Consider the following 26,433-nt stretch of genomic DNA (forward strand, 5'->3'; position numbering starts at 1 on the left):
GCAGAGAGAGAGGGAGACACAGAATCGGAAGCAGGCTCCAGGCTCCGAGCCATCAGCCCAGGGCCTGACGCGGGGCTCGAACTCACGGACCGCGAGATCGTGACCTGGCTGAAGTCGGATGCTTAACCGACTGAGCCACCCAGGCGCCCCTCAAATGGATTTTAAAATTGCTCAGGAACTAGAAAGACTTGAACTTGAGTCTTTGAGTAAAGAAGAAAATGACTAAGAGGATGGATGGAATATAACTGGGGTCAGCAAACTATAGCCATGGGCCAAATCCAGCCTGCACCCTGTTTTTGTAAATAAAAGTTTTATTGGAAACAGCTATGCCTGTTCATTTACTATTTACTATTGTCTGTGCCTGCTTTTGTGCTACAGTGGTAGAGTTAAATAGTTGCAGCAGAGACCATGTGGCCCACAAAACTTAAAATACTCATTATCTGGTCCTTTACAGAAAAAGTCTGCCAACTCCTGCACTAAAGCTGTAAATGTTTTCTGCAGCAAAATATATGCACACAGATTTTTGCTGACAATTTTAGGAACTTTGGTGATTCCTAAAACAGCCTATGAATGGACTCTGGTGAAGAACTTTTGGATTGAAGTTCACACTATATTCTTGGCTGCATTTCTTTTCATCATGTGAGTTGCCTGTTAGCTCACCATGAGAAAGACATGGGTACTTTCATTTTGGTGGGTCACAGAGCCTCACCTCATTCAGTGACTACAGATGGCACTGCATCAGGGCAACTGTTTTACAGTTTTTCTTATGTGGTAGCCATAAGAGTATGTGCAGAATAGTATAAATCAGCACCCCACCCCTATCCCCACCCCCGCTGATTGTCCCCCATCTGCGTGTGTGTGTGTTTAGAGGAAACCAATATTGATCATGGTTCAGTAATGTCCTCTTTTCAGGGAAAGCATAACATATTTATGAGAAAAAATGGATGGTTAATTCTTCTAGGCTATTTCCAGTTAAGTCTGTTAAATGAAGGGATTTTTTTCAGGAGTGTCTATGTTTAGATACAGGAAAAAAGAGAGAAAAACTAGTTTATTTGATGAAAAACTGTTTTTGTCACTGGCTGTTCTTTAATAGGTGTCACTTTAAAATTTTTTCCGCTAATGTTAGCCATAGTACTGAATCTGTTTAGATCCATTTAAGAATCCTTAGTTGAACTTGATTTTTGTTATGACTAATTTTGGTCACTGTTTTAACACAAGGGTACTTAACATTCCCATTGCCTTTGTCATGCTCCTATCTTTACAAACAAGAAACAACATTCATAGTCTTTTAGATATTTTACAGTTTAACCTATTATTTATGTTTGTATTCTGGATACTCAACAGCTAAGGTGACCTCATGTGCTTTTACCTTAATATCTTCTGTAATAGAGATCATTTTTTTTTGGTCCTCTTAAAAAATATCCTTTATATTACAAGATGCTATTTTAACTTTAATCAACAAATGTCAGTAAAAGACCTGTTTTCTGGGGCCTGCCATTAAGACCTGCATGGTGTTGGTGAGTTGTTGGGTTGCTGTTCAAAGTATAGGAAGTGATGTTCTAAGCACTGGACCGAGCAGCATCTCTCTGTAGAATCCCTGAGTCTGGGTGTGGGAGAGGAAAATGGTAAAGTAGGAACTGGCTGGGAGGTAAGCATAGCAACCATTAGATTGCAGAGCCAGGCGGAGACGTCAGGGGAGATGGACTCAGTTAAGCAGAGGAGGATGCACGTATGGAGTAGTCTGCAAGAGTGAGGAAGCCAAGGCAGTTAGATTCTAAGTCCTCAGAGCCAGGCATGTATGTCTTGGTTTATTGGGGTGTTCCTTTAATTGCAAATCATGAGCTGTTTTCCTGCTATAGAGGCACATATTTAACGGGGTGAAACTAGACTAGATAGCTGTTTACTGCTAGGCATTAGAAATTATTTTTTTTTCTTAAATAAGCGTAGTCTGACAAATTTCTGTTTTGGAAAGAGACTACTGGGGCCCCTGATAATCCTATGTATTTTAATCTATCAGCCAATCAACTAATTATTAGCTTTCAATATCTTAGGTACACAGAATTGAAGGGAACCTAACTCACTTCTCTGTTCGTGGTGGCTTGCCATCATGCCATATCTGATGGGCAGTTCTCAGTTCTCATGATACCATCCATAACTCTCAGCAGCTTTTGACACAGTTGATCACTACACTTCTTGAAACACCTTTGTACCTGACTTCTGATTTGCTGTGCTCTCCCAATTTTCTTCTTACCTCATTTAGTGTTCCTTTTCACTCTGGTTTTGTTGCTCCTCCTCTGTCCTCCAGCATCCGAATGTTGGGGTGTCCAGCTCATACTGAACCCTCTCTAGTATTTACATCTGCTTCCTGATTCATCTCACCTGGTCACACGGTTTTGATGTGGAAACGTCGGGGTTCGGAGCAAACAGTCAAGAAAGAATTCTTAGGATGTCTTTGGAGCAAAAAAGTGAGGAGGGCATCTGTTGGGATGAGCACTGGGTGTTGTATGGAAACCAATTTGACAATAAATTTCATATTAAAAAAATAAAAATAAAAAAATAAAAAATTAAAAAATTAAAAAATTTTTAAAGCCCCCCCCCCCCCAATAAAATAAAATAAAGCACAGGGACAGGACCTGTAGGTAGAAAGAGCTGCACTGGGGTTGTGCTGGGTGACTGATTATATACCGTCAGGTTGAGGGGGTTAGGGACAGCACAAGCCTCTAAGCAATTTTGAAGACAAGGTTTCCATGGCCTTGAGGGGGCTAGCTGTTGTTAGGAAAAGGTCATTTATTACTGTCTAGCAAACCCTCAGTCATGAGACCTTCAGATGTGTATCAGTGGGTCACGTGTGTGGAGGATGATTACTAACGTATATCTTGCGGGGTAAAGATGGAAGAAGTTTCCAAAGGAATTTCTTTATGTTTAAAGTAGACTCACAGGATCCTAGGAGGTTAGGATAATGTTAAGCTAAGATTGCCTTTTGCCCTTAGCAAAGTGTCAACATTTAGGCAGTTGAGCCCCCAGGGGAAGGTCACTCTGCCTATTTCAAGGGCTTGTGAATGGACTGTAAGTTACAAGGAAATTTAAGTTTTTCTTTTGCCTTTGTTTCCCACATCAGCTTTAAATGTCATGTATAGACACTGATGACTTATGAATTTATGTTTCTTGGCCTGTTTTTTCACCTGCCCAGTAGGACCAACTACTTACTTCACAGTCTCACCTGGATGTATAATAGGCATCTTAACACAAAATACGCAAAAAGGAAATTGTGACTTTTCTTTCTACACATCCTCCTACTGCAGTCATCTTTATCTCAGTAAATGACATCATCACTCACTAGCTGATCGGCTGAAACACCTTTGAGTTCTACTTGACTCCTCTCTTCCCTCACACCTCACATCTGCCCCATTGTCCAACGTGTTTTTCCAACAGAGTTGTATGAATAAAGTTGCCATTAACATTTGCATGTAGGTTTTGCGTAGGCATAAAATTTTAAATCAGTGGAGTTAATACCTAGGAGTGTGGTTGCTATCTCATATGGTCAGATCAGCCAATATCTTTCAAAATGGTTTGTGCTGTTTTGTATTCCCACCAGCAGTGAATGAGAGGTCCTGGTGCTCTGCCTCCTTGCCAGCAGCTGGGAGGTTGGAAGTGTCAGGTGGTTGGAATTTAGCATTCTTACAGGTCTTTAATGGCAGTTGGTTGTTTTAATTTGCCTTTCCTTAAAGACTGTTGATGTTGAACATCTTTTCATGTTTGCTGTCTTTATTTTATATCTTCTTTGGTGCAGCATCCATTTAATTAAAAAAATTTTTTTTTCCTATTTTGGGGGAGTAGGGAATCTTTGTTTTCTTATTGTTCTTGAGAGTTCAAAAAATATTCTGGGTGTATATCCTTTTTCAAATATGTGACTTGTAAATATTTTCTCCCATTGTGTGCCTGGTCTTTTCATTCTCTTTGTAAAATTTTTAAAATTTTGATGAAGTTCAGTTTATCAGTTCTTTTATGGATCATGTTTCGGGTTTGGTCAAAGAACTTTGCCGAACTCAGTGTCACAAAGATTTTCATCCATTTTTCTAATAGGAGTCTTACTCTAATGTTCTACACTCATTCTATGATCCATTTTGAGCTGATTTTTGTATAACGAGTGAGAAATATGTCAAGGTTTTTTTTTTTTTTTTCTGGGCGTATAAATGACCAGTTATTTCAGTATCATCAGTTGAAAAGACTGACCCCTCTTTACTGAATTGCCTTTGCATATTTGTTCAAATATAAATTGATGATATTTGATAAAGTTTATTTTGAGACTCTCTATTCTGTTCCATTGCTATGTGTATACCCTTTCACTAATACCACACTGCCTTGATTATTGCACCTTTGTAGGATATCTTAAAATTTGGTGGTGTGAGTGCTCTGACTTTGTTCTTTGTTTTAGTTGTTTGGGCTATTTTAGTTTCTTTCTTTTTTTTCCTTTTTTTTTTTAGAGTTTATTTATTTATTGAGAGAGAGAGAGAGAGAGAGAGAGAGAGACAGAACAAGCAGGGGAGGGACAGAGAGAAGGAGAAACAGCATCCCAAGCAGGCTCTGCACCATCAGTGTGCAACTCCATGCAGGGTTCGAACTCATGAACCGTGAGATCATGACCTGAGATCAAGAGTCGGATGCTTAACTGACTGCCACCCAGGCGCTCCAGTTTCTTTCTTATTTTTTTTAAGTTTTTACTTTAATTCTAGTTTGTTAACATACAGTGTTATATTAATTTCAGTTGTACAATATAGTGATTTAACACTTCTATACAACACACACATCATAACAAGTGCACTTCTTAATGCTTATTACCTAATTCACCCATTCCCCCATCCGCCTGGTAACCATCAGTTCACTATAATTAAGAGTCTGTTTCTTGGTTTCTGTCTCTTTTTTTTCCCTTTGTTCATTTGTTTTGTTTCTTAATCCCACATATGAGTGAAATCATATGGTATTTGTCTTTCTCTGACTTACTTTGCTTACCATTATACTCTTTAGCTCCATCCATGTTGCTGCAAATGGCAAGATTTCATTCATTTTTATGACTTAGTAATGTTCCATTGTGTGTGTATATATACCACATCTTCTTTATCCATTCATCAGTCACTGGACACTTTGGTTGCTTCCATAATTTGGCTATTGTTGATAATGCTGCTATAAACATTGGGGTGCATGTATACCTTTGAATTAATGTTTTTGTATTCTTTGGGTAACTAGTGCAGTTGCTGGATCATAGGGTAGTTCTGCTTTTAACTTTCTGAGGAAACTCCTTACTGTTTTCCATAGTGGCTGCACCAGTTTGTATTCCCACCAACAGTGCATGAGGATTCATTTTTCTCTTCATCTTTGTTAACACCTGTTGTCTCTTGTGTTGTTGATTTTAGCCATTCTGACAGGTGTGAGGTGATATATCTCATTGTAGTTTTGATTTTGGGCTATTTTAGTTTCTTTTTCACATACATTTTACAGTCAGTCATCTTGTTTATATACGCAAAGAACCCTGCTGTGATTTTGTTTGAAATTATTTTGAATCTAAAGATCATTTGGAGAGAATTGACATCTTAACTGTTTGGAGTCTTTCAGTCCATCAACACCAGTATATCTCTTATTTATTTAGGTCTTTTTTTTTTCTTTTTCCAGGTTTTATAGTTTTTAGCATAGAGCACCTGAACAGATTTTATTAAATTCATACTTAATTTACACTTAAAATTTACTTTTTTTTTTTTAGCCATTATAAATGGCATCACTTAAAAATGTCTAGTAGAATTTGCCCGTGTAGCTTGGAGTTTTCTTTTTCCTGTTTTCAAAAAATTTAAACTATGAATTCAATTTATTTGATAAGTACAGGACTATTCATGTTATTTCTTTGTTCTTGCGTTGAGATAGGATAGGTTATGACTTTCATGGACTTGGTCCATTTCCTCTAAGTTGCAAATTTATGTACATAGAATTATTAGTAATATTTCTTTAAGGTCATTGCTCATATTTTTTCTCTTTTTCCTGATATTGGCAATTTGTGTCTTCTCTTTTTTCTTGGGCTGGCAAGAAGTTTTCCCATTTTATTGATTTTTTTTCAAAGAGCAATTTTTTAAAATCTCATTCATTTGTATTTCTTTGTTGTAGTTCTGTCTTCAACATTGATTTCTGTTCTTATGCTTTCTTTCCTTTTGCTTGCCTCTCCTATTTCTTTTTAGAATTCCTAGTATTTTAAGGTGGATGCTTTAATTAGAGACTTGTTTTATCTTTTCTTTTTTTTAATTCTTGTTTTAATGTTTATTTAGTTTTGAGAGAGAAAGACAGACAGAGTGAGTGCAGAGGGGCAGAGAGAGAGGGAGACACAGAACCTGAAGCAGGCTCCAGGCTGTGAGCTGCCAGCACAGAGCTTGATGTGGGGCTCGAACTTGTGAATGGCGATATCATGACCTGAGCTGAAGTTGGACCCTCAACCGATTGAGTCACCCAGGCGCCCCTTGTTTTAAATAGAATCATATAGTGCTATAATATTCCTTATAAGCATTGCTTTAGCTGCGTACCACAAATTTTGAGATATATTTTTATTTTCATTCAGTTCCCTTGGAACTACCTCTTTTACTGATGGATTATTTAGCAGCATAATATCTAATTTCCAAATATTTGGGGATTTTTATGTCATCTTTCTGTTACAAATTTCTAGTTTAATTCCTTTATGGGAATGTTTAGCTCATTTAAGTTTAATGTAATTATTGATATGGTTGGATTTAAATTTGGTGAGGTTTGTTTTGTGACCTAGAATATGATCTTAGTTACTGTTCTGTGTGCACTTGTGAAGAATATGTATTCTGCTGTTGCCAGGTAGAATAGTCTGTTTATATAAAGTTAAGTCAGTTCATGGAGTTCTGTATCCTTGCTGATTTTCTTTGTGCTTATTTTTTCAATGGTCTTTCCAGTTCTTTCAGTTTTAGCTTCATGTCTTGAAACTGTTGTATTGGGTGCATGTATACTTACAATTGCTCTGTCTTTTTGGTAAATTGATCCTTTTATCATTATATAATGTCCCTCCTTATCTCTGGCGATTTTTCTTGTTCTGATGTCTACCTTGTGTGATGCTAATATAATCACTCATGCCTTTTTTTTTTTTTTTTTTTTTTTAGTCTTTATTTATTTTGAGAGAGAGCATGAGTGAGCTCAAGTGCCAGAGGGACAGAGAGAGACAGGGAGAGAGAGAATCCCAAGCACATTCTGGGCTGTCAGCACAGAGCCTGATGCAGGGCTCAAACTGACAACCGTGAGATCATGACCTGAGCCAAGATCAAGAGTTAATTGCTTAACCAACTGAGCCACCCAGCCGCGCCTCAAGCTTTTAAAAAATTATTGTTTGCTTGGTATATTTCTTTTGGTATTGATTTATTCAATAACATTTATTGAGTGTCTAGACATTTATTGAATGTCTAGGAGGCAAAACCCTCATGCAGTTTATATGCCAGTGGGGACACATGAAAATATGCAAAACATATACTGTAAAACAAAACCAGAGAGTAATAACTGCTATGAAGAAGCAGATTAAGGGGATAGAGAGTAACGAGGGACTTCTTTACATAGAGTACTCAGGGAGGTCTCTGAGGGATTGGCACTCAGGGTGAGGTCTGGATAAAGGATCCTCCAGGGAGCCAGGTACTTTGGTGTCTGAGGAGCCATGCAGAAAGAGGAACAGCAAATGCAAGGCCCTGAGGCAAGGTGCTTGTTATATCTTTTTCAACTCTTAGTTTTTAAATTTTTTTTTTTTCAACATTTATTTATTTTTGGGACAGAGAGAGACAGAGCATGAACGGGGGAGGGTCAGAGAGAGAGGGAGACACAGAATCGGAAACAGGCTCCAGGCTCTGAGCCATCAGCCCAGAGCCTGACGCGGGGCTGGAACTCCCGGACCGCGAGATCGTGACCTGGCTGAAGTCGGGTGCTTAACCGACTGCGCCACCCAGGCGCCCCTCAACTCTTAGTTTTTAATCTTTCTGTGTCATTGTATTTCAAGTCAGATTCCTGAAAGAAGTGTTAATTGATAGGTCTTGTGTTTTAATGTATGATGGTAATCATTGTCTTTTAATTGGTGTGTTTAGCTCATTTTAAGTTTAATGTAATTATTGGTAGGGTTGGATTTAGTTCTACCATTTTATTACTTTTGGTTCTTTCTGTTCTTTGTTCAGTGCCTCATCTTTCCTAATTTCTTTTAAATTATCTGAGTATTTTTAGAATTCCATTTTTTTTAACTGTTGGATTTTAATTTTGCTCTTTGTATAGTATTTTAAGTGGTGGTTCTAGGGAACTATAAAAATATATTAAATTATATATAATCTACTTAGAATTAATATTTTATCATATCAAGTGAAAAATAGAAATTGTACAACCACATAGGCTCTTCCCCCAATCCTGATGTAGTTGTTGTATGTTCCGTTTTCATATGTTGAAAATCGTATCAGGCAACGATAATAATTTTTGTTCTCAACAAAAGTTAAAGGTGAAAAATATTGTTCTGTTTACTCAGGTATTTACCCTTTCTTTTGTTGTCCTTTCATTGCTTATATTCCAGTTTCTCTTTGTAATCATTTCCCTTTCACTTGAAGTAGTCTTTCTTTTTTAATTTTTAATGTTGAGATTGAATATATAAACCATAACATTTACTCATTTAGTTTGTTATGTTCAGTGGTTTTTAGTATATTCATGGAGTGTGCAGCCATTTTAGAACTTTTGTCATCCCCAAAAGAAACTATTGGAGACAATAAAAAGATTAATGTTTGTCAGGGGTAAGGGGCAAGGAGTGATGATTAGGCAGAGCACAGAGGATTTTTAAGACAATGAAACTAGTCTGTGTGATAAGACAACGAAACTAGTCTGTATGATGTTATAATGATGGATATGTGTCAGCATAAATTGTCCAGATCCATAGAATGTACGAAATCACGAGTGAACCTGAATATGAACTGTGACATTTGGATGATAATGATGTGTCAGTGTAGGTTCATCAGTTGTAACAAATGTACTACTGTGATGGGGGAATATTGATAATAGGGGAAAGCTATGCATGTGGGGGGCAGGGGCTTTATGGAAAATCTCTGTGCCTTCCTCTCAATATTGCTGTGAACCTAAAACTGTCCTAAGAAGTAATCTATTAAAAATAAAATACTCCCTGTCCCTTAGCCAGCATCCCCAAGTCTACCACCCCTTGAAGCCTTGCGCAACTACTAATCTACTAATCTGCTGTCTCTATAGATTTGGCATTTCTGGATATCAGAAAATGGAATCATACAATATGTGGCTCTTTCACTTAGCATGTTTTTGAAATTTATCCATGTTGTATCAATATTTAATTTCATTGCCAAATAATATTCGATTGTATGGATATACCACATTTATCTCTTCTCAAGTTGATGGATGTTTGTGCTGTTTCCATTTTTTTATTATTATGAATAATGCTTCTATGAACATTCATGTACAAGTTTTTGTGCAGAGGTATGCTGTCATTTCTCTTAGATGTATACCTAGGAGTGGAATTTTAGGGTCCTATGGTAACTCTGTGTTTAACATTTTGAGGGACTGCCAGACTGTTTTCCAAAGTGTCTATAACATTTTACCTACCCACCAGTAGTGTATGAGGGTTCCAGTTTTTCTACATCCTTGTCAACACTTGTGGTTTCTCATGTTGTTGTTGTTTAATAATCATGTTAGAGGGTGCAAAGTGGTATCTCTGTGGTCTGTGTTGAACATCTTTTTGTGTATATATTAGCCATTTGTAAATTTTCTTTAGAGAAATGTCTATTCAAATCCTGGCCCATTTTAAAATTGGGTTATATGTCTTTTTATTATTGAGTTCTAACAGTTTATATATTCTAGATATTTGTCCTTTATGAGATATATGATTTGCAAATATTTTCTCTCATTCTTTGGGTTGTCTTTTCATGTTCTCGATGGTGTCCTTTGAAGCACAAAAGTTTTAAATTTTGATGAAGCTCAATTTATTTTTTCCTTTGTTTTGTGCCTTTAGTGTCATTGCCTAACCCACAGTCATGGAGAATTATGCTTATGTTTTCTTCCAAGGGTTTTATAGTTTTAGCTCTTACATTTAGGTCTGTGATCCATTTAGAGTTAATTTTTGTGCATGGTATGAAGTAGGGGTCCAACTGTATAGTAAGTATTCTTGAAATAATAAAATAATTTTTGAATTTCTTAGCTACTCTTTGAATTTCCATATAAAATTTATGATCAATTTCCAATTTCTGTCACATTTCTTTTGGTGACAAGTTCTCTTAGTTTTCTTTCATCTTGCAGTGTCTTTATTTCACCTTCATTCCCAAAGTACATTTTCTATACATTTAACTTGGCAGTATTTTTCTGTCAGCACCTTAAAAATGTTGGTCCACTGTCTTCTGGCTTTATTTTTGTTGAATAATTATGCAGTAATTCAACTATTTGTTTTTCTTTATGTAATGTGTTGTTTTTTATATTTGCTTTTTGAAATTTTCCCCCTATTTCTCTTTTGGACTTTAATAGTTTATTATGTGTCAAGGCATAGGCTTTAAAACATTTATTTATTTATTATTATTATTATTATTATTATTTTTTGTTTTGTTCATCCTGTTTGGTATTCACTGAAGTTCTTGGATCTGTAAATTTACCTCCTTCACCATTTTTGGGAAATTTTTAGTTATTATTTCTTCAAATATTTGTCTGTACCTGTCTTCTCCTAAGTCATATGTAATACGAGTACTAAACTTTTTGATATTGTCTCAGCGCTTTCTGTGATTCTGCTCATTTTTTCCTGTTAGATTAAATTATTTCTATTAATCTGTCTTCAAGTTCATTGAGTCTTTCCTCTGACATATCCATTCTACTATTGGGCCCCTACAGTGAATTTTTTATTCCCATTATTTTATTTTTCAATATGACCAGGTTTCCATTTTAATAGTTTATTTTTCTTTGCTGGTCACTTATATCTTTGCATTTGTTTCAGATATGTTTGCTTTCCTTTATGTATCATGGTCATAAACACCGATTTTAAGTCTTTTTCTTAAAATATTGATTACAACATTTGGGTCATTTTGTGGTCAGCATCTTTTATCTTATTTCTTGGGAGCTGGTTAGATTTTCCTGGTTCTTTGTATGATTAATTTTGGGCTGTATCTTTCACATTTTGAATATTGTGTTCTGATATTCTGAGTCCTGTCCAAAACCTCTAGAGAATGGTGGGTTTTCATTTGTTTGTCTGTGAAGTTGCTTTTTTGGCTGAGGGTCAACCTGATTAGTTTTAGACTCTAAATCCTGACCTGCCTCCTGTGAGCTGTTTTTCCTTGCAGTATTAATTTTCAAGGCATTTGTATGCTATTCTGGTTTGCCCCATGTACATGTTATCCAGGGATCCATATGGACCCTGGCTGCTAGTCCATACCATGTTCGCTTCTCAATGCTTTTCTTAGGTTGATTCTGGTAGGTTTCACACAGTACACGTCAGGAGTGAGTGCAGGACTTTTTGTACAGATTTAAAGGACATTTTTCTCCAGCTTTTTAAACCCTTCACCCTATGATTTTCCCTTTACTGTCTTTCACGGGTTTCTGTTCTGATGTTCTTGCTGGAAAATCACTCTTATGCATTGTAGCAGTTCCCATACTGTAGCTTATGCCTCCTGGCAAAGCTGGACTGAGGTGAAAAATAAAAATTTCTCTAACCCACAGCAGCTGTTTTTTCTTTTTTAAAAAGTTTATTTATTTGAGAGTGGGGGAGGGACGAAGAGAGAGAGAGAGAGAGAGAGAGAGAGAGAGAATCCCAAGCAAGCTACTCACTGCAGTGCGGAGCCTGATATGGGGCTTGAACTCACAAACTGTGAGATCATGACCTGAGCCAAAACCAAGAGTCAGACACTTAACTGTCTGAGCCACTCAGGCGCCCCCACAGCAGCTGTTTCTCTGTGTTGGTGGGAAAAGGCAGTGTGGCTACCCGTTGTTGGCATTTTCCCGAGGTAAAGCATAGAGTATCAGAAGGATTCTATTCTACATATGTTGGTAGGTGATCTGCTTTCTTGTTAATACTGGCCTACTAGAAAGCATGGAGTGTCAAAAGTGCTGCACAGTGGTTGCTGTCATTGTTGCTTCTGGTTCAGGGAGGAGGCACCATGCCTCTTTGTTGCTGGCTTTTTCCTGGTTTGGGTTAGGAGAGCCAGCAAGTATCTTCTCTGAAGGGCTGCTCCTCTTACTGAGACAACAGCCACTGTTTTGTTACTGGCACTCATCTGCTGTAATGACCTCACAGGGCCACTGCCGCTGGGTGGGAGGATGAGAAGTATCACCCCAGAGCCAGCACTTGGCTGGTGTGAAATGAAGAAAATCGATTCTTTAACCTGTTCGGACTACTTCCATTTCTGGTGCCAACACTGAGGAGAGACTTGGTAGCTTTGTTGCTTGTGCTTGGCTGGCATAGGGTAGGTCAGATCACAAGAACTCTGTTCCTCAGGCCTTTCACCCCCACTGCTACCCCTATGCCCTGGAGAGTGGAACCATTTTTTGGAACTTTGTTTGCTCTTGCTCTCCGTTGTTAGTTGTGGACTGCCCCAGAACCCAAGTCGGGAGACAGAGAAGGCAAAAATCATCCCCAGACTACTCCTTAGACCGAGTATCCCCCAGAATTCATATTTTGAAATTGTAACCCCAAGGTGATGGTATTAGAAGGTGGGGCTTTGCAAGGTGATTAGGCCATGAAAGTGGAGCTGTCATGAATGAGATTAGTGCCCTATGAAAGTGTCCCAAGAAACCTTTCTTACCCCTTCACCATGTGAGGTTATAGTAAAAGGATGGCCTCTGTGAACTAGGGAGTTCAGACACTAAATCTGCTGGCACCTTGATCTTCAACTTCCCAGTTTCCAGAACTGTGAGAAACAAATGTTTATTGTTCATAAGCCACTCAGTTTATGGTATTTTTGTTACAGTGGCCCAAATGAGCTAACAGGGAAAGATAGCACTCCCTTGTCCTTAAGTCACAGCTCAAGGGAATGTAATGGGCAGAGCTAGATTGCATTCCTGTGTCACATCTGTAAGGGAGGCTGGCAAAGATAGAGCCTGACTTTTCCACTTTCTATGAGAGGTAGTCTCTGTCTTTTACCAAGAGTCATATTTTGGGGAATTTCCTAAACACAGAAGAGAGTTCGTGTTCTTCATGGCCAGAGAGAATGATGTGTTATTTATATAGTCACCCATTTACACAACAGTTGCTTGATTAATTCACAAACTTGGCTTCATCTGTGGTTGCAGCCCAGATCCAGTTCCTTAGGGAAACCTGTTGTCTCTCTCTTTAAAATGTATCCCAAGTCTTCTTACCTCTGAACACTTTACTGCTGTGCCCTAGTCCAAGCGACTGTCAGTGTTCAGATAAACCACATCACTGGCTTCCCAGGTGGCCCTCTTAATTCCTCTTTTGACTTGCAACAAGCTTTTCTTCACAGAGCATCCAGGACATTTTTTTTAAGTGTTTATTTTGATATCATTTCAAATTAACAGAAAAGTTATAGGAATAATACCTAGAACTTCCTTATACCCTTTTTTCAGATTCATCAGTTGTTCATATTTTGCCCCATTGCTTTATCTTCCCCCATCCCCTCCTCTCTTCCTTCCTCAGCTAACACAAACTCTGTCCTTCTCTTTCCATCCCCCACACTTATATACCCCCCTCACTCACACTTATACGTATTTGCACATACATTAGAATTATGTGTGTGTGTTTAATATTCCCCGACTTTTGAAATAACTTGCAGACATCTTGTTCCTTTACTCCTAAATTCTTCAGTGTGGTTTTCCTAATAATAATATGATCTTTTTACATAACTATGAATTTAACATTGATGAAATACTATTTAATCTGTAGTCCATGGTTATCTCAACAATCTCCTTTTTGATTATATTCCCACCAGTTCAGTAGCCATGGCTTTTGTCTCTTTTAATTGGGAATAGTTCTCTGCCTTTGTTAAAAGAAACTTTGGTATATTTGAAAACTATAAGCCATTTCTTTTGTAAATGTGTAGAAGTTGTAAATATGTAGCAAGAGATGTAGGATTTGATTTTGTCTGGTTTTCCTCATCATGAGAGTTTGGGTATGCATTTCTAGAAAGGCTGTCACAGAAACAATATTGGGTCCTTCTTGCGTCCTCATATCACGAAGTACGTGCTACCTGTGCATCACAGTGCTGGTGATGTTAATTTGGATGACTTGTTTCAGGTAGTGTAATAACAGATCTCTTCTCTACTATTTTCTCTTTGTAATTATTAAGCAGTTTCCAGGGAGATTTTGATAGCATGGAAATACCCTGTTCATTACCAGACTTTTCTCTGCTAGTTTTAGCATCCATTGATGATTCTTGCCTAGATCAGTTATTACTGTGATGATTGTAAAATGGTGATTTTTCTAACTCTGTCATTCATTTTATATTTATTAGTTATCATTCTATGGTAAGGAAGAGTTTTCTCTTACTTATTTATTAATATTCACCCAGGAGTTCTTAAGTTAGTAAATGCTTTTACTATTACTATTTAATCTATTACTTTTGTTATTTCTTTTGATGCTCTAATTGTCCCAGTGGAATTCCCTTAACCTGCACTTTATTCTTTAATATATCCCCATCATTTTTGCACTTGCTTGTTTTTTGGTAAACCACATGTTCCATGTTCATGTTGTTTGAACAAGAATAAACTTCTCTCCAAGGAGTCTGGTTTCCTCTTAAATGGAGAATGCAATTTAGAAACTAGGATCTCTGTCCTAGGGTTGCTGGGTGTCATTCCTACTAGTTGTTTTCAGCATACAAAGCTAGATAATAACTTACATACACACACACACACACCTATATTTGTATCTACCTGTTAGAAATCATGGGTTCATACTGATACCCGTAATTTCAGTCAAAACCCATAGAGTTCTTTCTAGTCTTTCTTCTTTCCACTTTTGGAACTCCTTTCTCTAACAGCAGGAAAGGCGACTCTCATGGTCCCCAGCATATTTCCTCATTTGCTTAATTCTTTGTTGTAACGAAAGCAGTTTCAGAATTGTTAATGCATACCACTGCAAAAAAGAAACAAATATATTAACTAGAATTAAATATTTATTTATAGTTCTTTTGGTCTTAAAAAAAATTTTTTTTAATGTTTATTTATAATTGAGAGAGAGAGATAGTGCACAAGCAGGGGTGGGATAGAGAGAGATAGAGACAGAATATGAAGCAGGCTTCAGGCTCTGAGCTGTCAGCACAAAGCCTGACGGGGTCAGGGAGGGGGCTCGAACTCACAATCATGAGATCATGACCTGAGCCTGAGTTGGATGCTTAGCCAACTGAGCCATCCAGGCACCCCTACAGTTCTTTTGGTCTTTAGCCTGAGGGTATGTATTCATTTCCTAGGATTACTGTAATGAATTACCACACAGTTAGTAGCTTAACAACAGAAATTCTTTCACATTTCTGGAGGCCAGAAGTCTTAGAATCAAGGTATTGACACAGCCATGCTCCCTCTAGTGGCTCTAGGGGAATCCTTCCATGCTACTTCCAGCTTCTGGTGACTCTGGGTTTTCCCTGGCTCGTGGCAGCATAACTCCAGTCTCTGCCTTCATCTTCTCAGAGCTTTCTCCTCTTTGTGTCTTCTTCTCTTCTGACTCTTTAAGGTTACGTTCCCAGCTTCCAGTGGTTAGGACATGAGTATTTCTTTCTGGGGGCCACCATTTAACCCAGTACAGGGTATATAGTTACTTGAGTTATTACCTTCAGTTTATTCTTTCAGTGTTTTTATTGTTCACTTGAAATACAGTAGGGTTGATTTGTTTCTGTTTATATTGAATTTTAGGTTTCTCCCAGCCTTATTTGTTTGTTTCTGAATATGCAAAACATCAGCAGTTTCAGAAATCTGATAATAAGTTAATAGATACAGAATTATAAATCGTGGTGACTGTTATTAAGGAAATGGACAGGTACATTGGAAGAGAACAACAGAATAGGCCATATGGACGCAGAGACAGAGCTAAATCATACTTATTTGAATAAGTGGCATGTAAACTGAGATTGAAGGAATGGAAGCCAGTCATGTAAAAGTAGAGTAAAGAGCTTTCCCACAAGTGGAAAAGCATATGAGAAGGCCTTGATTCAGGGAACGAGCAGGTTGTATTAGAGGAAATGAAAGGAGGCCAGTGGATTCATGTCTGTTGGGGAAGAGGGAGGACAAAATAAGTGCAGTTGTAAAGAAAACAAGAGACTGAACCTGTGAGTAGTAGACGATCGAAAGAGGTTGGGGAGCCAGTAGAGGACAATAACTAGTGGTGGTTTTAGAATGTTTTTATTTATTTACATAAAATACACAAAATATTTTTATTTATTTTTAAAGTTTATTTATTCAGAGAGAGAAAGAGAGAGAAGGAGAGAATGTGAGCATGAATGGGAGAGGGGCAGAAAAAGAGGGAGAGAATCCCAAGTAGGCTCTGTGCTTGGTGGCAAGCCCAACACAGGGCTCAGTCTCATGACTGTGAGATCATGACCTGAGCCGAAATCAAGAGTCAGATACTTAACCAACTGAACCAGCCAGGTGCCCCAGAGGTGTATTTTTAAAAGACTATATTGATTGCTAGGTGGAGCACATGACGCAGGAATAGAAGTGGAGAGACTAGTGACAGACCTGTTTACTGTGTAATAACTGAGATAATGTTGGCTTCTACAAGAGTGGTAGTAGGGAATAATGAGAAAAGTGGATAGATTTAAGGTGTATTTTGGGTTGAAGTGAGAGGACTCGCTAATGGATTGAATTTGGGTGGACAGAGAGAGGGTTTTAGGTTTATGGTTATTGTAGTATTTAAGGATGACCCCCACGTTTGTAGTTTTAGCAACTAGGGAAGAAGTTGATTGCAGATGAAGTGGGCAGTAAGAAACAGATTTCCCTAATGGACCTATTACTATGTTTGAAATGCCTAGGAGATGCAAATGGAAATGTCAAGTTGATAGTTAAATATGCAATCTTAAATTCAGGAGAGGAAAGTGGAATCTCAGACTTCCCATCTGATCCCATTACTTCAGTTCATGCTTCCCTACTGCACATCTGTGGTCCCTGTTCTACCCAGTAAACATAAGCAAATTGTCATGAGTTGGCCAGGTCCTGTTTGAGACGTTGTGAGCAACTTGGACTGTAGATGGTCTCTAGGTTTATGTGTGGGTACTCCAGTTCCAATTCATTCTTTCCAGAGAGATACAGTTATTTTGCTTCTAAATCATTTAAAGATGTACATTTTGCTTCTTATAGCATAGTTTTATTTTGGACTCTTTCAGAATAAGAGATTTTTCCATTATTAAGTATTAGGCTCTTTTCTGCCCCATCTGAGCATACCGTATGAGGTCACTCTAGCTGACTTTGCACCTAGATGGGGAATGTGTGTGTATGTGTGTATTTATGTTTGAATGTGTGTCAGTTTGTTTACCAACATCACATTATTTTATTTACAGTATTTTTAAATTATGCTCTTAGAAGGGTTAATCTTGAATCATTTTAAAGATGTCTCTCCTTTTCTCACATATTTATTCTTACAGATGTATGGTTGAATCAAGATTGTGGACACATTTTTAAGAAGTGTAAATTTTTTTCCCTTAACCTCTTGCTTTTGCCTTGATTATTTGCAAATACTTTTTTTTTCTTCTTTTCCATTGAGAAAAGAGTCTTTAAAGAAGGGCCTATCTCCCTCTTATTATGGTTTTTCCATTTACGTCTTTCCTAAAGAGAGACTCTCAGTTTCCTCTCTATTTCCTTCCTTATTAAGCACCTGTTCTGTATAAGCACTGTGTTAATTTCTGGGCAGGAGAATTATATGGAGAATTAAACAAAATGAAATAAACAAAGCATATTATGAAATAAAATTGGCGTAGCATACTATGTTTGTAATTAAAATAGTGTGGTCTTGGGAGGACTAAAAAGTTTAACTTTAAAGCATGACATATCAGTTTCTGGTCATTTTATTTATTTTTAAATCTTTTTAAATATCTTTTTTCCTGTATTTTTATTTTTTAAGGGTCATACAGCAATGCTTCATACTGGCTCATGGCATCCCAAAATAAAGGGAGAATTTATGACTTGCTCAAATGATGCGTGAGTACTATTGATAATTCACCTAATACATTAATATCTTTCAGTATTTTCTTTAATATTTGTATTGTTACATGCTGGCCAGTAAAGTAGGAAGTGGAGTGTTAGGAATCCTGATGTTTACATATTCTTTTTTTTTCTTTTTTTTAAGTTTTTACTTTTATTCCATCATCATATAGTGTAATATTACTTTCTTTAAATTTTTTTAATGTTTATTTATTATTTTGAGAGAGAGAGACAGAGCATGAGTGGGGGAGGGGAAGAGAGAGAGTGAGACACAGAATCTGAAGCAGGCTGCAGACTCTGAGTTGTCAGCACAGAGCCCAAGTTTCATTTGTACAATATAGTGATTCCGCATTTCCATACAACACCTGGTACTCATTACATAAGTACACTCCTTGATCCCCATCACCTATTTCACCCATCCTCCCACCCACCTCCCCTCTGGCAACCATTAGTTTTGTTCTCTATAGTTAAGTGTCTGTTTCACGGTTTGTCGTTCTCTCTTTTTTTATTCCTTTGCTCATTTGTTTTATTTTTTAAATTCCACATGTGAGTGAAATCATATGGTATTTGTGTTTCTCTCTCTGGCTTATTTCACTTATCATAATATTCTATAGCTCCATTCAGGTTGTTGGAAATGCCAAGATTTCATACTTTTTCATTGCTGAATAATATTCCAGTGTGTGTGTGTGTGTGTGTGTGTGTGTGTGTGTGTGTACACACACATACACATTACATCTTCCTTGTCCTCACCCTTCCCCCCCCCCCAATGCACACACATCTAGGGTTAGGGCTTAGGGTAGGGTTAGGGAAAGGGTGAGGATATGTGCCTTATATCCTGCAGTTCAGAGACCTCTCCAGAGAATGAAACCCTAGACTTCTGCTTGGGCGTGATTAGACACGGCATCCATACACCAACAATAGCCAAATTATGGACAGAGCCCAAATGTCCATTAACTAATGAATGGATGAAGATGATGTGGTATATATATTAATGGAATATTACTCAGCCATAAAAAAGAATGGGATCTTGCCATTTGCAGTGACTTGGATGGAGCTGGAAAGTATTATGCTAAGCAAAATAAGTCAGTCAGAGAAAGACAAATACACACATGATTTCACTCGTGAAATTTAAGAAACTAAACAGATGAACCACGGGAAGAAAGACAGACAAACCAGAAAACAGACTCTTAACTATAGACAACAAACTGAGATGGGAGGGTGGTGGGGAGGGATAGGGAATTGGCTGAATGGATGATAGGTATTAAGGCAGGTACTTGTGATGAACACTGGGTGTTATATGTAAGTGATGAATCACTAAATTCTACACCTGAAACTAATATAATGGTGTATTTTAACTAACTGGAATTTAAGTAAAAACTTGAAAAAAAGTACATATTCTTGTTCTTAACTTTTATAGTATAAGGTTTGTTTAAATAAATAAAACTATGAAAATGAGAGTTGGCATAAATGCCAGTACAGTTTATTAGGGTGCTCAATGGATCAGACTCATGCTATTAAGTGGACTCAAATGACTTTGAAGTTGTGACTAATAACTTATTAGTTTTTATAATAAAGATTGATTTCTGAGTCTAATAGCTAATATAAGTTTATTGTTTAAATTATTATGTTTTGGAAGTAATAACTGAAAAAATTGATTAAGTAGTTAAGATTCTTTTGTATTGTATCTGTTGGCCTAGAACTCAAGAATATTATAGGGAATATTTGAGCAGCTTTTCCCTATATTATTAAATTGTATGATTAATTTTTAGTACTAAGAGTAGTTCACAAGAATGCACTGTAGGTAATGTTATGGAGAAATTGCAATGGGAAAATTTTATAAATTAAAAAATATAGATGGTGTTATTTAGGTGAAACACATATTTTAGATAAAAAATATTTTGTTTTTAGGCTATTTTGTCTTTCATCTTTACTTTCTGTTATTTATATTTTGCCTCATTTACCTTCAAAATTGCTATTGACATTTTTGGATAGTTTGTGTATTCTGGAATTAATCTTTAGAGTAACAGACAAAAGGTATAATTTTACTCCCATAGCACAATTTAAAAATTAATTTGATCTGAAAGGAACTAAAATTTGGGAATCTATACAGAATATGACTGAAACAGGATAAGACAATTTGATTAAAATTTCTGGTAAATAGACCTATGTAGTTCTAACTTGTTTTTTTTCTTTGTCTTGTTATCTTTCCAAAACTTAAATTATGTATGTTTAAAGTGACATTCCTAATTTTAGCAAATCAGTTTTCTGATTTCTTTGGGAATTTAGCAGCTAATCTAAATTAATAGTATCTCATGACCAGGTAAGGCTTATTCTAGAAATGCAAGAATATTTTACAATTAAGAAATTTTACCGTCAAGAAATTTTTAAGATAATTCATTAACAAATGAAAAATTACAAATCACATGATTTTATTATATGATATCCTTGACATTTGATAAAATTTAGTCGTCTTTCCCAGTATAAGTTCTTTAAAAAAAAAATTATTTTTTAATGTTTATTTTTGTGAGAAAGAGAATGTGAGCGGGGGAGGGACAGAGATAGAAGGAGACACAGAATCCAAAGCAGACTCCAGACCCTGAGCTGTCAGCACAGAGCCCGACGCAGGGCTCAAACCCACAAACTGTGAGATTATGACCTGAGCCGAAGTCAGACACATAATGGATTGAGCCACCCAGGTGCCCCCCCCGCCCCCCAGTAAAAGTTCTAAGTAAAATAGGAATAGGAAGAAATTAATAAAACTCTTAAAAAATTATTTACCAAAATTTAAAGTAAATATTGTATTATATATTTAAGTACTGAAGCTATTTGTATTTAATAAGAAGACAAGGATGCCCACAACTATATAGAGGCTTTATGCAGTATAGATTTTTTTAAATTTTATTTTTAAAAATTTATGTCCAAATTAGCATATAGTGCAACAATGATTTCAGGAGTAGATTCCTTAATGCCCCTTACCCATTTAGCCCATCATTCCTCCCACACCGCCTCTAGTAACCCTCTGTTTGTTCTCCATATTTAAGAGTCTCTTATGCTTTGTCCTCCTCCCTGTTTTTATATTATTTTTGTTTCCCTTCCCTTCTGTTCCATCTGTTTTATCTCTTAAAGTCCTCATATGAGTGAAGTCATATGATATTTGTCTTTCTCTGACTAATTTCACTTAGCATAATACCTTCCAGTTCCATCCATGTAGTTGCAAATGGCAAGATTTCATTCTTTTTGATTGCCGAGCAATACCCCACTGTATATATACCACATCTTCTTTATCCATTTATCCATTGATGGACATTTGGGCTCTTTCCATACTTTGGCTATTGTCGATAGTGCTGCTATAAACATTGGGGTGCATGTGTCCCTTTGAAACAGCACACCTGTATCCCTTGGATAAATGCCTCCTAGTGCAATTGCTGGGTCATAGGGTAGTTCTATTTTTAGTTTTTTGAGGAACCTCCATACTGTTTTCCAGAGTGGCTGCACCAGCTTTATGCAGTATAGATTTAAAGACTTTATATAGTGTAGTAATATAAGGAAATAAATACATTAATATATGAGTCAGAAGAAAATATTCTATTAAAGCACAGAGGGGGGCGCCTGGGGTGGCTCAGTCAGTTAAGCGGCCGACTTCGGCTCAGGTCATGATCTCGCAGTCCGTGAGTTCGAGCCCTGTGTCGGGCTCTGTGCTGACCGCTCAGAGCCTGGAGCCTGTTTCGGATTCTGTGTCTCCCTCTCTTTCTGACCCTCCCCCGTTCATGCTTTGTCTCTCTCTGTCTCAAAAATAGATCAATGTTAAAAAAAAAAAATTAAAAAGCACAGAGGAACCAGGCAATTTTGGTTAAAAGCTTTAATGAATAAAGCAATTGGAAAAAAAAAAAAAAACTTCTTCTCTAAACTAGTAAGGATCAGGCTAAATGGTGGGCTCTCATAGTTGGCTAACACAGTAACTTTATGAACTCTGCAGAAGCTTTTCCCAAATTGATTTCCAAGATATGTAAATTAGTAGTTTAAAGAAAGGCATTCCATGGTCAAATAAGTTTGAGAAATTTTGAACATTATATTTCCAGGCCAGCGATCTACAATAAACATTTAAATAGTTTTGTATAGGGATGCCTGGGTGGCTTAGTCGGTTAAGCATCCAACTCTTGATTTTGGCTCAGGTCATGATCTCATGGTTCATGAGATGGAGTCCCATGTCAGGTTCTGTGCAGGCACACAAGTGCTCTCTCTCTCTCTCAAAATAGATAAACTTAGAAAAAGATAAATAGTTTTATATAGAATTTATAGAAACCTATTTAACTGTTAATGCTCTAAACAATGGTTTGGATAAAGTTCTAAGTCATGATGCTTTATTGGGCATAAAATGTAGTTTATCCCATTCCTTGCAAGAGCAATTCTTTAATTCCCTGCTAAAACCACTGACATACTAGTGTATTGTACCTTTGAAAATATGCTCCAGTTTCTTTTTACACTGTCCAGATGAGCTTTTTTTGTCCATACTTTTGTATGAAGATGAGTTGGCTTTAACCATAGACCCCAATTATACATATTCTTTACCACCTTAAAAAAAAATCTACCACTAATAAATTCAGATGGTTTGCAGCTTGACTTTTTCTTGGCCTTTGACTCTGAAGGTAGTAATTAGTAATAGGCTATGCTGTGAGAGATCAGCCCAGATGCCTAGTTAAATCAGCAAATACATTGTGCTCACTATGTGGCAGGTACTCCTGTGTGTGATATAAGTCTCTGCCTTCATGATGCTTACATTTTAGTAGAGGTGAGTGCTTGGAGACAGACAAGGTACAGATACAGTAGTAAATTAATATAGTTTTATGTAGTAAAAAGTATTGAGAATAAAATAAAGTAAAGCAGAAGGGTAGAAAGTAGAAGTGTCTTCTCTATGTAGAGTAGGCAGAGAAAGCCTCAGAGGAGGTCACCTTTTAATGTTTATTTGTTCTTGAGAGAGAGAGAGACAGACAGAGAATGAACGGGGGAGAGACAGAGAGAGAGAGGGAGACACAGAATCCAAAGCAGGCTTCAGGCTCTGAGTTGTCTGCACAGAGCCTGTTGTGGGGTTCGAATCCAGGAACTGCAAGGTCATGACCTGAGCTGAAGTCGGCTGCTTAACCCACTGAGCCACCCAGGCACCCTGAGGAGGTGACCTTTTATTGAGACTTATACCACAGGAGGTAGCTCTAGCAGAGAGAACCTTCCAGGCCAAAGTAGCAGCATAATTCAAGACCTTAAGAAGGGAATGTATTAAGACATATTGGAAGGGCGGAAAATCTGGTTTTGTTGATAGGAAAGGTAGGAATGACAGGAAGTGAATTTGAAGAAGAAAGCAGGGACTAAATCATATAAGGTATTGTAGTCTAAGGTATAAAGGGTTAGGATTTTAATGTAATTATAAGGCCAGCCAATAAAGAGTCCTATGATATTTTCATAGGAATGTTCACTTTACAGGGTGTTAAAATTTTCCAGTGATCTCAACTATAATAAAGGCCATGAATGGAAAACCCACAGTGAATATCCTACTCAATAGGGAAAAACAGAGCTTTCCCTGTAAGGTCAGGAACAAGACAAGGATGTCTACTTTCACCACTTTTATTCATCGTAGTACTGAAAGTCCTAGCCACAGCAATCAAACAAACAGAGAACATCCAAATTGGAAATGAAGAAGTAAAACTTGCAATTTTTGCAGATGACATGATACTATATATAGAAAATCCTAAAGATTCCACCAAAAAACTACTAGAACCGATAAATTAATTCATTAAGGTTACAGGATATAAAATCAATGCATAGAGAAATCTGTTGCATTTCTATATAGTAACAATGAAGCAACAGAAAGAGAAATTAAGAAAATAATCCTATTTACAATTATACCAAAATAATAAAATACCTAGGAATACACTTAACCAAAGAGGTGAAAGCCCTATATTCTTAAAATTATAAAACATTGTTGAAAGAAATTAAAGATGACACAAACAAATGGAAACCGACATTCCACGCTCATGGATTGGAAAAACATACATAGTTAAAATGTTGAGTCCACCCAAAGCAATCTACATATTTAATGCAATCATTGTCAAAATACCAACAACAGTTTTCACAGAACTGTAACAAATAATCCTAAAATTTATATAGAAGCACAAAAGACCCTGAAGAGTGAAAACAGTCTTGAAAAAGAAAAGCAAAGCTGGAGACATCACAATGCTAGACTTCAAGTTAGATTGCAAAGCTGTAGTCATCAAAAACTGTTTATCAGCACAAAAATAGACACATAGATCAATGGAACAGAATAGAAAACTCAGGAATAAACCCACAATTATATGGTCAATCTTTGACAAAGCAGGAAAGAATATGCAATGGGAAAAAGTCGCTTCAACAAATGGTGTTGGGAAAATTGGATAGCGACATGCAAAAGAATGAAACTGGACCACTTTCTTACACCATACACAAAAGTAAACTTAAAACAGATTAAAGACTTAAATGTGAGACGTAAAACCATAAAAGTCCTAGAAGAGAGCACAGGCAGAAATGTCTCTGACATCAACCCTAGCAGCGTTTTTCTAGGTAGGTCTCCTGAGGCAAGGAAAACTACATCAAGATAAAACTTCTGCACAGTGAAGGAAACAATCAACAAAACTAAAAGACAACCTATTGAATAGGAGAAGATACTTGCAAATGACTTATTCAATAAAGGGTTAGTATCCAAAATATATAAAAAATTTATATAATTTAACACCTAAAAAAAGAATAATCCAATAAAAATAGAAGACATGAACAGATATTTCTCCAAAGAAGACATCCAGATGACCAATGGACACATGAAAAGATGTTCAACATCACTCATCATTAGGGAAATGCAAATCAAAGCCACACTGAAATACCAGCTTACATCTGTCAGAATGACTAGAATCAAAAAGACAAGAAGTAACAAGACCAGGATGTGGAGAAAAAGGAACCGTTGTGCACTCTTGGTGGGAATGGAAACTGGTGCAGCCACTCGGGAAAGCAGTATGGACTTTCCTCAGAAAGTTAAAAATACAACTATTTTATGGTCCAGTAATTGCACTACTGGGTATTTATCCCCAAAATACAAAAAAACTAACTCAAAGGGATATGTATACTTCTATTTTTATAGCATTATTATTTATAATAGCCAAATTATGGAAGCAGCCCAAGTGTCCCTTGATAGATGAATAGATAAAGAATATGTACAATAGAATATATGTACAATGTGTACAATAGAATATTATTGAGCCATAAAAAAGAATGCGGTCTTGCCATTTGCAGTGATGTAGATGGAGCAAAAGCGTTATACTGCTAAGCAAAATAAGCCAGTCAGAGAAAGAGAAATGCAATATGATTTCACTCATATGTGGAATTTAAGAAACAAACAAACAAAAAATGACCAAAGGCCAAAAAAAAAAAAAAAAAAAAAAAAAAAAAAAAGACAAATCAATGGACTTTTCCCTTGTATTCTTTTTTATTAGATATTGGAACCAGGATTACACTGGTCTCCTAAATAAGGCAGCTTTCCTTCTTTTTCTGTTACTTGGCATCTAGCCCAAGTTCATAAACATGGCCATAAACAAAAACCTTATGGAACTGTCAAGGTCATCCAACAAGTTGAATTAAAGTCCACACCCAGAGTTCTAACATAGAAAGTATTTTAGAAGACTTATTTTATTTTTGACTACAGTTTCTCATATTTTTTGTAAAAAATATATATTTAATAAATTTAGAATAAATATTAGAAGTAAGCAGGAGGAATTTAGAAGAAAATGCTTTGATCAAAAAAATTCAGGAAAGTATCTGTGATGTTATATTAAGTGCTAATATTATTATACTTCAGTGTAATTGTCAGACCAGTATTTTACCTTGTAACACTAGAGGATATTCTAAATAGGTTTTAGGAATAAAAAGAATAACCATGATATATTCGTTACTTTCCAACACACTGAAAAAATACATAGATTATTAGGAACAATTAACATCTGATCAGGCATCATCCGAATTCTTAGGTCTGATACTATGAAGTTCATCCTGGATTAAGAAATATTCCTGTGGTTCAGGAGTTAGTTCAGTTAGGGCCTTTGGGTAAAATCTGACTATAGTTTTTGTGTGTCTCATAGCTCAGAGATGCTACTCTGCTTTTCATAGCTTTATCTCATTCTCTTCTTTGTTGGTGAGGGTTGACGGAGAGGCAAACATCAACTGTACATCCTATAAACTATTTTCTTGGAGACTTTATTAGGGGTTATTTAG

The 26,433-nt window shown here is 36.6% G+C and overlaps 1 protein-coding gene across 1 annotated transcript in view; it reads left to right on the plus strand.

Moving 5' to 3' along the window:
* Positions 1 to 26,433, plus strand: part of WDR70 (WD repeat domain 70) — a 305,807-nt gene that overhangs the window by 92,005 nt on the left and 187,369 nt on the right. Inside the window, exon 9 of the mRNA XM_025923710.2 lies at positions 18,068 to 18,144. Within this exon, the coding sequence (XP_025779495.2) occupies positions 18,068 to 18,144 (77 nt within the window). The remainder of the gene's footprint in view (positions 1 to 18,067; positions 18,145 to 26,433) is intronic.

This window comes from Puma concolor, chromosome A1 (assembly GCF_028749965.1).
Source record: "Puma concolor isolate L17-30 chromosome A1, mPumCon1.1.hap2, whole genome shotgun sequence".
Lineage (NCBI taxonomy): Eukaryota > Metazoa > Chordata > Mammalia > Carnivora > Felidae > Puma > Puma concolor.